The sequence below is a fragment of the Spinacia oleracea genome, chromosome 2, assembly GCF_020520425.1.
Source record: "Spinacia oleracea cultivar Varoflay chromosome 2, BTI_SOV_V1, whole genome shotgun sequence".
NCBI classification, from domain to species: Eukaryota; Viridiplantae; Streptophyta; class Magnoliopsida; order Caryophyllales; family Amaranthaceae; genus Spinacia; species Spinacia oleracea.
This window is the reverse complement of record NC_079488.1, coordinates 69,664,797-69,682,006: the sequence shown is the minus strand read 5'-3', so window position 1 is coordinate 69,682,006 and position 17,210 is coordinate 69,664,797. Positions and strand designations below refer to the sequence as shown.

The 17,210-nt window shown below is 43.7% G+C and overlaps 3 protein-coding genes across 4 annotated transcripts; 1 reads left to right on the top strand and 2 right to left on the bottom strand.

Moving 5' to 3' along the window:
- Positions 1-10,429: 10,429 nt before the first annotated feature.
- LOC110788254 (pentatricopeptide repeat-containing protein At1g77170, mitochondrial) lies at positions 10,430-12,112 on the top strand. Its single transcript, XM_021992889.2, is given in 3 exon segments — positions 10,430-10,662; positions 10,664-10,750; positions 10,752-12,112. Coding segments are annotated over 3 exon segments (1,479 nt in total). The 5' UTR covers positions 10,430-10,554; the 3' UTR covers positions 12,036-12,112.
- A 166-nt stretch (positions 12,113-12,278) lies between these two features.
- Positions 12,279-13,016, bottom strand: LOC110788255 (lachrymatory-factor synthase-like). Its single transcript, XM_021992890.2, has one exon. The coding sequence runs from the start codon at positions 12,883-12,885 to the stop codon at positions 12,388-12,390; it is 498 nt and encodes a 165-aa protein (XP_021848582.1). The 5' UTR covers positions 12,886-13,016; the 3' UTR covers positions 12,279-12,387.
- Positions 13,017-13,425: 409 nt separating this feature from the next.
- Positions 13,426-15,343, bottom strand: LOC130466982 (uncharacterized). 2 transcript variants are annotated; one of them, XM_056835506.1, is made up of 2 exons: positions 15,045-15,343; positions 13,426-14,631 (listed from the first exon to the last, which is right to left on the bottom strand). In XM_056835506.1, the coding sequence occupies exon 2, from the start codon at positions 14,478-14,480 to the stop codon at positions 13,620-13,622; it is 861 nt and encodes a 286-aa protein (XP_056691484.1). In that variant the 5' UTR covers positions 14,481-14,631; positions 15,045-15,343; the 3' UTR covers positions 13,426-13,619. The 2 variants fall into 2 exon arrangements, with proteins under 2 accessions (XP_056691484.1, XP_056691483.1); XM_056835505.1 differs by having other exon boundaries at positions 13,426-14,497; positions 15,045-15,342.
- Positions 15,344-17,210: the final 1,867 nt, after the last annotated feature.

The following is a 17,210-nucleotide window of genomic DNA, read 5'->3' as shown; positions in this document are numbered from 1 at the left end:
TGCTGTGGCTGCAAATTATGAGGGGCCGGCAATCAATAGGCCAACACTTTCTTTGCGTCCCCCAAACGTCTGGACCAGGCAGACAGGCGAGGACCTGAGGAGGCAGCCGCCAGCAAGTCAGCCCAATCAGGCAATGTCTTACCTACCACGCCGACTGTCACGACGGCTGATTGGAGAAACGTCCCGAGGACGTGAGCAGCCACGCGCAGAGCAATTGCCTGACTCTGAGTCTGAACTTTCTGACACTGGGTCAACCCCCGTCATGCCGGATAGACCTCTCCCTCATCCAACTTATACGCATCTGAGCCAGGCGCGCCCAGGGGTCACCCGTCCAACCCGTCAAACTCGCGGACGCGAGTCTTCCCAGCGGGTACCCTACTCAAGGCGTCAAGATCCTGTGTATCACATTCGGGAGGGGGTGTCCAACATGGCCCTAGGACACACCACCCCTTTTGCAGACTCCATCATGAGAGCCCCGAGGGAACCCAAAGTCAAGCCGCCCAACATTGATGCTTACGATGGGACCACAGATCCAGACATGCACCTCTTGGTTTACCGGCATCACATGTATGTCCAAGGAACAACTGACTCAACCTGGTGTAAGTATTTTCCGGGCACACTCAAAGGAGTAGCATCTAAGTGGTTCGAGAGACTTCCAGCCGGAACTATTCGCTCTTTTTCGGAGCTCGAGCTATTGTTCTCTACTCGGTTCATGGCTCACAAGGCAGAAAAGAAGACGAGCATGCATCTGAGTAGGATTCAGCAAGGGAAAGACGAGTCTCTGAGGAGCTATGTGAAGAGATTCAATATAGAGGCAGGGCAAATTCCGGATTTGCCAGATGGTGTTGCATTCGATAACTTCATTCGAGGGCTTAAAAAGGGCTCTTTCAAGTTTGATCTGGTAAAGAAAAGCGTCCGAACAATGCCAGAAGTGCTGGATGAGGCCGAGGCCTTCATCCATGCAACAGAGATTTGCAGCGTCCCGAAAGATCCCAGAGGAAGTGATACCGCCGAGCCGGCGGCAAAAAAGGAGAAATTCGAAAAGAAGAGCCGGCCTAACGGGACGTGGGCTATTGCAAAAGAGTCAGACAGGGCTCCCGGGGCGGCAGGCCAGAAACGGTCCAGAACTTATGATCGGGAGAGATTTGAGTATAACACAGACATGTACACAATTCTGATGGACGTCGGGTCCAAATATGACATTGATCGTCCATTTCCCATGAAGTCGCCACCAGAAAGTAGGGACCCCAAACTGTACTGTCACTTTCACAGTGACATTGGGCATGACACCAAAGAATGTAAGAGCTTGAAAAGGGCATTGGACGGCCTAGCCGCCAAGGGATTCTTAAAGAGTTATATCAGCAGGAACACGGGAGGTTCTGGCAAACCCTTCTACAAGAAAAACAAATCCCCTCCCTCGGAGGAAGATGGGAATCGTACCGACCTAGAGTGCGTAGCAGTCATCTCCGGAGGATTGGCCGCCGGCGGGCCGACCATGAGGGGCCAGAAGGATTATGCCAAGCGACTGGGGCAAGTGATTGGCTGAAAAGGGCACTTCGAACCGGCTATTACTGGCCGACTCTTAAGGAGGACGCAATTTCACTGGTCAAGAAGTGTGACAAATGCCAGCGTTTTTCTCACCTAATACACCGACCGGCACGAGTTCTGACGCCCATTACAAGCCCAATTCCATTTGCTAAGTGGGGGATGGATCTTCTAGGCCCATTTACGGCCGCACCAGGAGGAAGGCGTTATGTCATCGTTGCTGTAGATTACTTCACCAAATGGGTGGAGGCAGAAGCGCTCAAAAACATAAAAACTACTGATGTGAGAGCATTCATTTGGAAGAACATCATGACTCGCTTTGGGATTCCACAGGCTATCGGCTTCGATAATGGGCCCCAGTTTGAGACGCCTAAGCTGAAAGAGTGGCTGGCAGATCACGGCATACACACTTGTTTTGCATCAGTCGGACGTCCCCAAGCCAATGGTCAGGTTGAGGCGTTCAACAAAATTATCTCCGAAGGAATGAAAAAGAAGCTTGACGACGCCAAAGGTCTATGGGCTGATGAGCTGCCAAATGCCTTATGGTCCATCCGCACCACGGCTAAGAATTCAACCGGTGAAACACCCTTCTTGCTAGCCTATGGCGCCGAGGCTGTCCTACCCATAGAAATGTGTGAACCAACGTTGAGAGTCATGCTGTATGACGAAAATGCTAACTGGGAGACAATGAAAGCAGCCCTGGACTTCCTGCCCGAGGTTAGAGGAAATGCAGCGCTCAGACAACAGTTGTACAAGATAAGAATGGCAAGAGAATACAACAAGAAAGTCTCTAATAGAGTGCTCAAAGTGGGAGATTTTGTCCTCAGGAAAATGGAATCCACAGGACGAGAAAACGAACAGGGTAAGCTGACGCCCACTTGGGAGGGACCTTATGAGATATATGATGAGGTTAGAGATGGAACCTACCGCATTCAAGACATGCAGGGCCGGCCTATTTTGCGCACTTGGAATGTCGACAATCTCAAGAAGTATTTCTTCTAAATATGTGCTAAGCTTTGTCTTACGTACCACGATCCATTGCCCAAGGGGCGGCCTCTAATGGTCATAGTAGGGTAGTAATTACTTTTGTAACCGGCTAAATTCGCCTTGCAAAGTTATAAATAATACTACTCTATTTGTCTCGTAATATTTATTGCTCGCACAATGAATATAAAAATGTACACTCCAATGCATAACCAAAGCCTAATTGTATGACGGCCTGAGAAGTGGCCCAGATTAGCAAAAACTCTCAGCAAGACTAATTGTTTGAAGCCTAAGAAGTGGCCCAGATTAGCACCAAGTTGTAGGCTGATCACCTATCCAACTCCCTTCCCAGTATAGCAAGCCGCTGGCCAACCAGTACGACATAGTAAGTGCCAGCGGCACAAATAAACTTAAATCATAAGTTATTTGTTCAAAAGCTCAGCGGCATGAACAACTTTGAAACATAGGTTGTTTGCTCAATAGCTCAGCGGCACAAATAACCTTAAATCATAGGTTGTTCGTTTAAAAGCTCAGCGGCATGAACAACTTTGAAACATAGGTTGTTTGCTCAAAAGCTCAGCGGCACGAATAACTTTGAAACAAAGGTTGTTTGCTCAAAAGTGCGGCGGCACGAACATTTGGCCGTCCAGTCCATTTGACGAGCATGTCTAGCGGCAATCATACCTATTGATTGACTTGCGTCAATCAATATCGGTATAGACACGCTCGCCAAAGAAAGCGACGACCACAGTGGTGCCTAGCGCATGCTCAGTTGCCTGCGGCACCAATAACTTTGAAACAAAGGTTGTTTGCTCAAAAGTTCGGCGGCACGAACGTTTGGCCGTCCAGCCCATTTGACGAGCATGTCTAGCGGCAATCATACCTATTGATTGACTTGCGTCGATCAATATCGTTATAGACACGCTCTCCAAAGAAAGAGACGACCACAGTAGTGCCTAGCGCATGCTCAGTTGCCTGCGGCACCAATAACTTTGAAACAAAGGTTGTTTGCTCAAACGTTCGGCGGCACGAACGTTTGGCCGTCCAATCCATTTAACGAGCATGTCTAGCGGCAATCATACCTATTGATTGACTTGCGTCAATCAACATCGTTATAGACACGCTCGCCAAAGAAAGAGACGACCACAGTAGTGCCTAGCGCATGCTCAGTTGCCTGCGGCACCAACGTGCTTAGTGTATACTCAGTTGCACCTTGGCTACCATACCTATTGATTAAGCCTATTGATTAAGGAATAATCAAATTACGAAGAGCAAATAAATGCGAGATAAAAGAAGCAACAAAAATAACCTATTTACTTATAAAACAACGCCTGTAGAAAGGCGTGTAAAAGTAGCCCAGAATTCAAAAACAAAAAAGAAAGAAATTGTTGTGTGCTCAGCAGGCACAATGGTACAGACGCCAGCAGCGCCAAAACTTAACAAAATAATTGTTTCTTTCCCTTAGGCATGGGAACACTTGAATAAAATTTTGAAGAACTTGGAAGGAAGCAAATCAGGGAGCAGCCGCATCGTCCTCATCATCAGAAGGTACAAACTCAGGGGGCGGCTGACCGAGACGCTCAGCAGCCAACACAGCGGCACTGTGTTCCAATCGCCGCTGGAACCACGCAAGATCATACTCTGGCATGTGGCTCTCCCAGGCGTGCTTAACAGCGTCCTTGGCCGCTTGCTCCCCCTGATCATAGGATTCCAGAAGACGCTCACGCAAGGTGCGAACTTGCGACCTGGCCGTCTCCAGCTCCCCCCGAAGATGCTCGGCTTCCTCAGCCGCCTCTTTGACCTGAGGGTACTCCCGCAACTGGTCCTGAAGCGTCCGTATTTCCGCCGCCGCTGTCTTGGCCTCCTCGACCATTGTCACCATGTCTTTGTCCTGCGCCAAGATCTTCTTAAGCAGCTTGGCCTTGTCAGACCTCAATGAAGCTACCTCCTTTACTTGAAGGTCTATGGTCGTCTGCATCTGCAGGCGGACCACTTCAATGGATTTGAACGTATAGTCGCCATGGTGGGTGGACTCAGCCACCTGAGCTTTGAGCTCCTCAGCAGTGCGCGTCTTCCAACTCTTGCAGAATTCCATGCGGCAGAACAACTGCAAAAGGAGCTACATGTTAGTAAATGACTTGAAAAGAAAAAACAAGTACAAGAAAAGAAAAACAAGTACAAGCAAAGTGGGAAATAGACTTACGTCGAGTAGGGTGGCCTGGATTGCACCAAACTGGGCGTCAGTCTTGCGGCCAGGAAGAGAAGCAACATACTCTGCGGGGACGGCCTTAAATACCTTACGGCATATAGCCACCCTATCCTTTGACGAATAGTGAGGAGTAGCGGGTACGTTCTCGTCCTCTGCAGCAGCTGCATCCTTCCCTTTGTCTTTAGCTATAGGAAAAACAACGGCCTTAGGATGACGCGGAGAGTAAGAAGAACTGCCAGAGGAGGCTCGATACGTCTGAACGACGTTCGAATAATACTTATCGCCCGATGACCTAGCTCGGCGGGCCACCTCCGCAGGAATCTGGGAACGGACGTCGGCCGGAATTCCCGAAAGAGGGTCCTCCAACTCGTCAGGATGCCCACCAGACTTTAATTTGGACACCAAGTCCACAACCATAGACGGCTTGTCCACGCCAATCTCATCGTCATCAGGGCGACCCCCCTCAGCAACCTTTGACTCGCCCTTCTTCACCAGACGGCGGGGTATAGGTTTGGGTTTTTTGAAGGTACTCGGAGTCTCCGAGCCAGCTGGCACGACCCTTTTCTTCAATTGGGACAGAGTCGTCCCCTTTTTCTTCCCTGACGCCTTAGCCGCGTCCTTAGCTTGCTAAAAAGAAAAAGAACGTAAAGGACAGTCAGATATTGGGCCTCGTGATGAATTACAAGTCATTCACTGAATAGTGGCTCGTCATCAAAAAGGACGCCCGTCTCAAAAATGACGAGGTGTACCTTATCAATCACAAGTCACTTACTGAATAGTGGCTCTTCATCAATCACAAGTCACTCACAAGATAGTGGCTCGTCATTCAAAAGGACGCCCGTCTCAAAAATGACGAGGCATACCTTATCAATCACAAGTCACTCACAAGATAGTGGCTCGTCATTCAAAAGGACGCCCGTCTCAAAAATGACGAGGCGTACCTTATCAATCACAAGTCACTCACAAGATAGTGGCTCGTCATTCAAAAGGACGCCCGTCTAAAAAATGACGAGGCGTACCCTTTCAATCACAAGTCACTCACAAGATAGTGGCTCGTCATTCAAAAGGACGCCCGTCTCAAAAATGACGAGGCGTACCTTATCAATCACAAGTCACTCACAAGATAGTGGCTCGTCATTAAAAAGGACGCCTGTCCCGAAAATGACGAGGCGTACCTTATCAAGTGCAAGTCACTCACAGAATAGTGGCTCGTCATTAAAAAGGACGCCCGTCTCGAAAATGACGAGGCGTACCCTATCAATCACGAGTCACTCACTGAATAGTGGCTCGTCATTAAAACGGACGCCCGTCTCGAAAATGACGAGGCGTACCTTATCAAGTGCAAGTCACTCACAGAATAGTGGCTCGTCATTAAAAAGGACGCCCGTCTCAAAAATGACGAGGCGTACCCTATCAATCACGAGTCACTTGCGAAAAAAATGGCTCGTCACCAAAGGGACGCCCGTCTTAAAAGGTGACGAGGCGCACCTTGGCAACCGCAAGAATAATACTAACTTAGGGGCCCGTCATTAAAAAGTGACGAGGCCTACCTTAGCAAACACGGGTCACACGCCAAGATAACGGCTCGTCATTAAAAAAGACGCCCACTGTAGACACTGGACGGGAAAAGCTTAACTTGCAAAGACAACAACCTAAGAGAATACTCACCTTCTCCTCCAACTCGGCCTTGGCCTTCTGCATCTTGGCGTCATAGATGTCGGCCATCCAATCGGTCATGTCGCCCTTCCCAATATCCGCCGCCGATAACTTGCTCATCCCTTCCTCTGTGAACAAAAGAAATCCAAAGTTAGAAAAAATGAATAGACCAACGCGGGACGGCACATAATTTGGCATACAACCTCGAGTCATAGAATATCCTAAGCCTACGGCTGCTAGAAAGGCCTCATTCCGAAACTGACTAATGTGCGGCAACCACTCGGCCGGCACATGGAAAGTCTTGTCAGCGGTTAAGTGGTAAGTGTTGGCCTTGAACAGGACCATTATTTGATCCCACTCCTCGGCAGTAAGGGGTGGGAGGGGCTCGTCACGGTCCATATAGTTGGCGTTGCAATTCCAGCGGCTCATCCTCTCGTACATCTCCTGGTCGTCCGTGTAAAACACGACCCATCTTTTCCTCCACATATGCCATTTGCTGAGCTTGCCGACCACTGTCTGGTATGTACCACGGCTGCTCAGATTGAACCACCCTTTGGCGGCACTGGGGGAACGAGAGAGGGAGACCAGATGCAGAAAAGCGTTGAAAGACGGTTCCACGTCGTTCAGCGCACATTTGGCAATATAGCCAAAGATATCAGCCCACGAGTTGGGGGTCAGCTGGGCCACCCCAATGCTAAAACCATCTAACACTTCCACAACGAAGGGGTGTGGAGGGAATCTCATGCCGAGCTTGATGGATACGGCATACACTGGGAATTCTCCCTCGGCAAGCAGGCTGACGGTCGAGTCCAGACCGGCCGGCACACGCATCTGGTACCCCTCCCCCACGCAGAGGTCGTCCCTCATCTGGGCCCCATGCCTGTCTAGCCACCGCATCCAGCCTATGTCTGGGTGAATCTCCGACGGAAGCAGTTGGGCCTCCTCCCGTCCTCTGGGCCTAATAGGCTGGGGAGCAGCCTCTTGCTCCTCGGCGGCTGATGGCGATGGAGCGACGCTCGACTCCCCCACTGCCTGGCTCGTTGTACCCCCTGACGAGCTTGCCGTTTGTTCCCCCACCTCGACATATTCATCGATCTCTTGAAAGAGTTCGGCATATTCTTCGTCGGCTGCCGGGGCGGTGGAAGAATATCTCTCCCTATGGGGTGTGAATTTTTCCTCCCGCAAGCGCAGGCGCGTAGGATCTGCCGTTTGCTTGGTTCTAGCCATGCCTTCTGCATAGTGAACGAAGCACGGCTTAGGAGTGACGAACAATGAAGAAAAAGACGCGATTGGACGTCCGCCTCGACAAAAGACGAACGGCGGAAAAATCTCAATTAAAACCTTCAAACCCTTACCTAGTACTAGGAGGCCGGCCGCTAACAAAGGAAAAAAATGACGAGGGGATAACAAAAACAAGGAAGAAAGGCGAAAACTAACCTTGAAAGATCTGTGAAGTACTTGGTGAAGAACAGGTTGAGTTTGGTGAAGAACAGGTTGAGTTTGGTGAAGAACAGGTTGAGTCTCGCGGTGGCCGGAAATCGCCTGCTGGTGGTGGGAGTTCGCCGGAAATCGCCTGTGAATAGCTCTGTGAAAACGAAATGTAATAAATGAATTTTACCCCCCTCTATATATAGGGAGGGGCAAAATGGAGAAAGGTGACACGTGTCACCACCTCAACACCTGTCCCAAAGACGAAGATGCAAATCAAAGGTCAAGAAGCGATACCCGGAAAGTGTTTCCAGAAATGCCCTTCTTGAGGGGCAAATGTTGTGGGCAAAATTACCATGCCTTCGTGTACCAATGAGGATGCGACACATGGCACGTATTACGCCCCCTAAGCAGAAACCATACGAAGACTAGACCACAGCATGGGTATCAATCTACGTATCTACAATGTATATGTATTTGTATTTAAGAATGTATAAATGTATGTAATGTACCTATACCTGAAAAGGGGCCTAGGTAGTAGGTATTCCAAGTGGTATGAATAAGCACAATAGGCCCAAAAAGCCCACTATTGCCAAAAGGGCCAGGGAATTGTAAGGAGAAAGGACACATGTCCTCCTCCCATACCCTAGCCAATCATGTAAAGGGAATATTAGGTCATTCCCACAAAAACCTAGTACTATAAATAGTCCCACTTCCCTAGAAAAAGGGGTCACAATCAATACATTCAAGAGCAATTGCTGCTCTGCCTTCTCTCTACTTTCTCTCTCTATAAAAATACAATCTTGTGAAATCCTTATAAGTTACCGGAAAATCTCCAAGGTATCTCACCGGAAAAATCCCACAACAGTTTTAATAAATCAGTTGGTTGGGAGAGTAAAAAAGAGCTGTTGGAGTAATTATGAGGGTCAAATGGTCCCCTTTTTTCTAACTTTTGTTTAATTAAATTAGTTTTCCTTTTTTTTTTTAAATTTTAGTGGTCCCAAACAAGGGTATAATGAAAAGTTAGTACATCTATAATTAGAAACATGACTATAATTTTGGGACGCTCGTTTAGGAAAGCAGGACAAAAATTTTGGGACGGAGGGAGTATAAAATAAGTTATGATAAGATAAAATAGAGTATTTGTGTATTGAACTAACATAAGTTCTGAGAAATTTTTCATAATTTCAGATAAGTTTAGTTAAGTTTATATAAATCAAGATAAAATAATTTTAGGAAAATAAGTAAAATTCAGGTGAATAGAATACGCCCTTGTATCAATTGAACTAGCCAAAATTAGTCAATAGAAACAAACTCTTAAAAAACAAAAGTGTACAACTTACTCTACAAATTATGGTATGTAAAGTATAATGCTATTTCATGCCACCAATTACTTAAAATTGTTCGTACTTAATGTCTCTATCCCTCACCTTTCTTCCGCTTGTTTTCCTCCTTCCTTACCCATAGGTCATAGGCTCGTGGCCCAAGGGCATATCACCCATATGCCTCCATCGCTGACCATCTATCATGACCACCTTGCCCAATTGTCGACAGGTAGAGCTGTCAAAACGGTTATTCGAGCCAGGTCCGGATCTGGTCAACTCGGATCTCGGGTCATGATTTGGTCGGGTCGTGTCGGGTCTTTTTATCACCGGATACAGGTCCGGTTCAGGTCGGGTTCGGTCAGGTTGAAATTTTGTCGGGTCATGTCGGGTTATTTTTTCATTTCGGTATAGGTCTGGTTCGGTTCGGGTTCGGGTGGGGTCTTTTTCTAGTTGGGTACAATTACGGGTTCGGGTCTTAACGAGTCGGGTCAAGTTCGGATCGGATAATTACCAGGTCGGTTAAAATTCAGGTCCGATTCACTATCGGACACGGGTTAAGACTTGGTACGATAGTTATCAGGATTGGTCAAGTTTAAACCTTATAATTAACTTTTATAAATTTGGTTAAATTTGGTTTAACACTTTTCACTTGTTCTAAATTAGTTAATTAAGTAATTATAAAGAATAATATTAACTTGATTTAAGTTATTATTTAGTTAGGTTAATGAAATATCGGGTTGTCAACAGGTCGCGTAAATTCAGGTAACGGGTTGTCACGAATTGAGTCAATAACAGGTTTCATCGGGTCATAATCGGTTTGGGGTTGACATCGGGTCGGGTGTTGAATCGGTTCGGGTCATTTTTCGGTCGGGTAAGCTGACTTAGTTTTGTTATCGGTTATATTTCGGTCGGGTATCAGGTTCGGGTCAGGGTCATGCATTTACGGGTCGAAATCGATCGTCGATTTTAACGGGTTGGATACAGTCGGGTTACGAGTTTCCTATTTTAACAAAATTTCGGGTACCGGGTCGGGTCCGGGTTCTTAAAAATACAGGTCGGTTCAGGTCGGTTTCTCGGATCGGGTCAGTTTTTGACAGTTCTATCGACAGGTAAGGAACAACGTGGTCTACACAACAACAACCATTCTATATTGGTCGAGGAAAACAACCACTTGTACATGTAATATATGAGACATAAGCGTGTTATTAAATTTTTAGATCCAACAACAACCTTTCTTTTATCTTCTTATGTAAAGGCGTAGATTGATAAAATCTTAAAAGCTCCAAATAAATTAGGTTAATAGAATACAACGACAAATGATTAGTAGTTTAGTACTCACCGAGCACAAGTTCGAGCCATAAAAAAGTAAAATTTACTCAACTCCATATGACGAGAAACTAAACCAACATGCATTTGTTGACGAAATTAGCGCCAACTTTAATCTCAAGATCTCTTTCTTTCTCCTACTCCATGGCTCCACACCCAAATTCCACCATTTTTCTTCACAATCTCAAATAATTACACTCTCATAGCAGCGACAGCAAAAGCTTCTGAATCGAATGACGAGTTTCCAATCAATCAAACGTCTTTTGAAAGAACCCCAACAAACCAACCTAATTGACAAGGTTCAATACTTGCTATCAAATTGCACATATTTACTTCAACTTCGTCAAATTCATGCTCATATAATCAGAACCCATTACTTAGAATCAAACAATAGTTCATTTTATTGGAACAATATCATAAGATTATACACTAGATTAAACTCCCCATGTTATGCTTTTCATGTTTACATTTTTATGTCTAAAGAAGGGGTCCCACCTGACCGTTATACTCTGCCCATCACCATTAAAGCTGTTGGACAAGCTTACTCTTTGAAAACGAGCCAGCAGCTTCATGGGGTTGCAATTTGTCATGGGGTTGAGGATGATGAGTTTGTTGAGAGTGGGTTGATTAATATGTACGTGAAAGCGGGAGAGTTTAGGGATGCGTACAAGGTGTTTGATGGGAGTCCTGTGAGAAACTTGGGTTCTTGGAATGCTATCATTGCCGGGTTGGCCCAAAGTGAGCGTTATAGGGATGCTGTAGATGTGTTTTTAAGGATGAGGAGAAGTGGGTTTGAGCCGGATGGTGTGACAATGATTAGTGTTGTTTCGGCGTGTGGGGGGTTAGGGGATTTGAGACTAGCTCTTCAATTGCATAAGTGTGTTTTTCAAGTGAAATGGAAAGGGGAAGAGAAGGTTATGATGATGAATTCAGTCATTGATATGTATGGTAAATGTGGGAGGATGGACTTGGCTAATTGTGTGTTCTTAGAAATGAATGAACAAAATGTGTCGTCTTGGACATCCATGATAGTAGGGTATGCCACTCATGGCCTTGCCAAGGAAGCTATGGAGTTCTTTCATGCCATGATAGAAGCTTGTGTGGTGCCTAACCATGTGACTTTTGTTGGGGTGTTGAGTGCATGTGTGCATGGTGGGAAGGTCGATGAGGGGAAGCGTTGCTTTCAAATGATGAGGAACTTATATGGGATCGAGCCAAACGTGAAACATTATGGATGCATGGTGGATTTACTTGGTCGAGCAGGATTGCTAGAGGAGGCAAGAAATATGGTGGAAACGATGCCCATGAAGCCTAATGGGGCGATATGGGGGTGTTTGTTGGCAGCAAGTGAGAGATACAATGATGTAAAGATGGGAGAATGGGTAGCTAAGCTTTTTCTCGAGCTGGAGCCATGGAACGATGGGGTTTATGTCGTTTTATCAAACATATATGCTAGTAGAGATATGTGGGAGGAAGTCGAAAAGATGAGGGAAATTATGAAACAGAGAAGATTGGGTAAGCTTCAAGGTTATAGTTCTGTGACACTCAGTATAATCAATTGAAATATTGACCCTTATTTTTCTGAACACGTTTTTCTGTTGCTAATTGATTGTTGTCTGATCTTTCACAAATTTTTGAAATGGGAAGCAATGTGTTTTTTGGCCATTTACAGTTCTGTTTGGCATTCTCGTACAATATGATTGAATTTACAATCATTAAAACTGCCAAATGTTGCAGTAACTATCAGTCTTTCCAGTTAAAATCAGGAAAAGAAATGCAGAAATGACACTTTTACACACCTTCCATGCCATGATACCTCATTTTATTCCATCAAACTACTGATAAAACAAAATTAAAATGACATTAGCAATGAATTTAAGCTATATAGTTAACCAACTGATAGAGCTTAAGCAACTAGTTCATAGCACGACCTTTGAGAGCTTCTTCCATCCGTTTGGCCATAACTTTCAACCCTTTACCAATAAACTCATCCAAATCCTTGGGTTTCCACCCTTCCACTGGCTCAACCTCGTAATCCCATTCAATAACACACCCATCTACCTGCAGCAATACTCTCACCTTGGACACATATGAGCTGAACCCGACATTCCCATCTATGATCGAGTAGCTAAAGGTCATGTTATCTGGATCAATGGACAGCAATTTTTGCTTAGTCCAGTTCACATGGTTCTCATTGGCATGCTCTATGTGGGTCTTAAACCCAGCACAGTAGCGAACACATCCAGGCTGACCCTCGACACCCTCTACCCTAATGCATGTGCTAAGAGTTGGAAACCACTTGTTTAGGCCGCAGAAGTCTGCCAAGAAAGGCCAAACTTCTTCAGCCTTCACACCAGCTAGTTCTACGCGTGCCTTTCCTTGCCATTTTTTGTGACTGCTAACACTTTCCATACCTTTTTCAGCAAAAAGTAAAACTTAGTTTGAAGCTAGGTAATTAAAATGAGCTATGTTAAGTGTCTATTTATAAGCCAAATCCTAAAGAGTCTGGCATATTTGACATCAGGAATGAAGATCACTTCCACGAGTTTTCCGTTGAGAGATATGTAATCTGATGAGATGTTGATATCTCTTTGATACACCTACCACTGCTTGCACTTGTGGACTGTATATACCGGACGGTAATTACTCTGCCCTACCACCTGATAGGGAACAAATATGTCCCTTACCAGCATTAACTAATGGTATCTACTTGCAGAAAGCTAGGTGACAGATGTGACAGATTTAATGTGCTTCAGTACCTAACAACCTAAAATACAGTTGGAGAGCTTAGAGTAGAAGCCAAATCCATGACCGAGAATAACATAAATTGTGTTGCTTCGAAAAGTAGCCTGAAAACAAGCTCCAGAAGCCATCCACAAAGAGGAAGTGTCTGGCTAAGTGGAAATCATTGCTTTATAGATTTGCAAAAACCCAAAAAAAACTGGATGGATATTTATTTTTAAGATAAGAAACTATCTGCAATTTAGATTTTAGTTCGCGAGTCAAAACTGTAAGACACACTACACTACACAAGAGACTACTGACTGACTGTCTAAGCAAAGTGAAACAATGACATACACAAGAATGGTATCTCATTTTCTATACACACAGCTCTTTGAGTAAAGAGAATTTTACATTATCAACTGTCACTGAGATCTGACAAACAATATTGCAGCTACTGATGAGCTACCTTCATTCTGAAGAAGTTCTCGTATGCTTCCTTTTCCAGATTCAACCACTGTCAGGTCTTTCAACTCTTCAGACTTGTTCAGCCTTTGTTTTTCAGCATTTTTCTGTTTAGAAAGTTTCTGGCAATTGCTCGAATTCACCAACCTTCCTTTAAGCGAATTCTCAACCTGGATATCGCTTCTCCTGGAGGGTGCAGACTCATATTTTGGAACCCCAGTCTCATCATTAAACCGAAAAACTTCATATTCTTTATCATTCTTTTTCAAAATCACAGCACCAAAACTAACTAGGGACTCAACTTCAGTTGTACTTGCCTTCATCAGTGGGCTACCTTCATTCCTGGTTGAAGCATTTGTCTTATTTTCCTGTATTTTCTCCCCAATTTCTCCCAAATCTGTCAAATCTAAGGCCTTATTATAATCATCAAGAGATGGCTCTTCGTCTTCATCATCATTCCCTTCAGGAAAACTGCTTCCAACATCGCTCTCTTCATTGTCTTCAGCTATATGTTTTATCCTCTCAGCTGCTCCAATCATATCCACTCCATACAACTCCACCCCCTCAGCATTGTGAGATGATCCGAGCCCCCCTTTACGCCCAAAAAGTTTCCCGATACGCTCGTTTTGGATCTTCATATCGACCTTCTCATAGCCATTAACTCGATCTCTTGCATAAACGCCACCAAGTAAGTGACAAAACTGGTAAATCAACCAGATGCAAACAAAGATGATTGTAAATTGCACTATCTTCTTATGAATTAACCCTTCACCCCTCTCTTTCCGGCTAGCATGTTGGTGATTCATCCCAGATTCTTTCATTTCTTACAGCAAAATTTCTGCAATTAAACCCACCATCAAGGGAAAATTGCTCAAGAAAGTAACATTTTCACAGATATTAAGATAAGCGTGCAGTGGCGCAGAAATGGCCAGAAAACCGCACCACCATAGTCGAAAAAGAAAGGTGAAATATCTGCAGTGATTATAGAGGAATCTAAGTATATTTCTTGGAATACTAACAAGATTATCAGTGATAAATGACAATCAATCAAAAAGCATGAATTTCTGTGCCATCATCAAAATTCAGTGAAATTTCCGTCAAACTATTAGAATATCATCCGAAATTCTTAATCAACTATGAAGAATTTCAACAAAAATGTAAAATTTTCCACCAAGAAAAGGGGAAAAAACAGAACAAAAAAAGAAAGAAAACCACCAAAATAATCATCAAAATTCAAATGTAATTACAACCCATTTCCCAGATTCTAAAACCCATTTATCAAACAATAAGTATTCATCAAAAAAATTTAAGTTTACAGAGATTATCAATGCAAAATCCCCAAAAACAATAGTGAGAAAAAAAAAACAGAGAGAAGGAGAAATTACCCTGTTTTCTTAACTTCTTAATCCAATTTTCTGCTAAGAAATCTACAATCCGTGCAAAAATTAACGAATTCCCAAAAAGTTTAATGTTTTTTGTTTGATTCAGTAATCGAATTGAGATAATGAAGAAGAAAAAGTTGAATTTCTGGGTTTCTTAGAGGTTTAAGCGTTGAATGAGAGGGAAAACTAACGGTTATATTTGAATAAACGATTCCGGAAATGCCCTCTTCTATTAACGGCAATTTTCTTGGAGATATTCGAGGTTAGCTGCGTAAATAAGAGTCAGTTTGGAGGATGGTGTTGTAATTTGGCTAATAGGGTTCGTTAGAAGGGTCTGCCTTTTATTCATGGGCACCCAAGTTTAATAGAACCGGTTTGGGCTTTAACCTGAGCACATGACCATATGCAACCCGTCTCAAAAATGTCCGGGTTTGGGCAGAATATTTATTCTGACTTACTCCCTCCGTCCCGGAATATTTGACCTGTTTTTCTTATCGGGTCGTCCCTTAATACTCTCCGCCAATTAAAAATTCAACCCCTACTCTCCCCCAACCCAACCCCACCTCTTTACACATTTTCCACTAACTACATTAAAATAATACCCCACTATCAACTACTACCTATTAAATTAAATAAGTCAATTCAAGTCCCTTAAACTCTATGCCGGTCAAACCGGGTCGAGTATTCCGGGACAGAGGGAATACCTTTTTAATTTACTGTACTTTTTTTATAGGGGTTTTGGGCAGATCAAAACTGAAAGTTTGCTTATAAATATGGGCCGCCATATTGGGATAGAAAAATTGTTAAGGCATGGCCCACCATTTGACCATTATATAAATTAATATTCAACTTATTTCCTCTCAACTTATATTGAAAATATTTGTCCGTTTGAAATGATTTTATGGTGTGTTTGGATATGAGAATTTCATTTGAAATTCTGGAATTGATGAAATTAGGTGTTTGGGAAACAAAGAATTTGTAATTCTGGAATTGGGCCAAAACCTCAATTGTTATAAAAAGGCCCATATTTGTGTAATTTCAAATGACCCATGAAATGATGTCATTTCAAATTCTTTTCCTTCACATATAAGGACTACGGAGTACTTATCTCACAATTAACTTACTTTGCCTCTCTCCTCCTCCCCTCAATTGTCGTCGCCATGCCTGCCACCAGGAGATGCGCGCTCAACTTCTCTTCCTCCCTCCTCCCATGGCCGCCGCCATCACTAATCTTAATCCATGGCCCACGTCGATTGTTAAGGCAATTAAATATAGGATAAATTTTTTTTCCTAAGCAATTATTCACCTGATCTCTCCAAATTTTAGGAGAATTGAAAGAAAATTGAGATATGAGATGTTGAAGGTTTCAACCATGGTCCATGTGGAATTTGAACTACATTTAATTTCTCTCTCCTATTCGGTTCGTGTTATGGTAGGTAATATCAAGAAGATGAATCTTCTTATCAGATATGTTCCCCTACCGATTAAGACGACGCAAAATGAAACGACCACCATTTATTAGAGCTTGAGATAGCAACGTCCACCATTAATTAGAGCTTGAAATAGCAGCGCTTTCCATTAATTTAAGCTTGTAAGAGCATTGTCCATTGTGAAGAGAGGGTATGAAAATGGTGCAAAGTGAAGAGAGAGAACGAAGAAGAGTGGGACTTCAGATCAACTTTTTTTTCCAATACTTAGTTTTAATTTTCTAGTTATTTTGTTGATAATATTGTGGAAATATTAATTTTTTAAAATTAAAGTTTCCAGTTTCTTTCCAACAACATATAGGATTTCAAATGATGGATTTATAATTCTTGTTTCCCCAAACAAATGATTTGGATTTGAATATCAGTATTTGAAATGACAAAATTTGAAATGCATCATTTGAAATCAAATCCTCTATCCAAACACTACCTTAGAGGACATCAAATATCAACCGCCCTCTTCAATCAGTAAATTAAAAAGGGCGACGTCTGTGGTCGTATTTAAAGAGGGAGAAATATTATACTTCAGTTGTCTTGGAAAGATAATAGAAATAGGCTAAGTAGCTACTAACGAGGCGACTTAAAAAAGGGCGACTTGTAGGGCAATCTTCAAGTCACACTTATAGCTTAAGGGTGCGAAATTTGCATTAAAGTAAGAGATTTTTAAGTTGTCTTTCGAGCATCT

Bases quoted from the DNA above. Each gene is read 5' to 3' on its own strand.
- LOC110788255 (XM_021992890.2), bottom strand. From the start codon at position 12,885: ATGGAAAGTGTTAGCAGTCACAAAAAATGGCAAGGAAAGGCACGCGTA.
- LOC130466982 (XM_056835506.1), bottom strand. From the start codon at position 14,480: ATGAAAGAATCTGGGATGAATCACCAACATGCTAGCCGGAAAGAGAGG.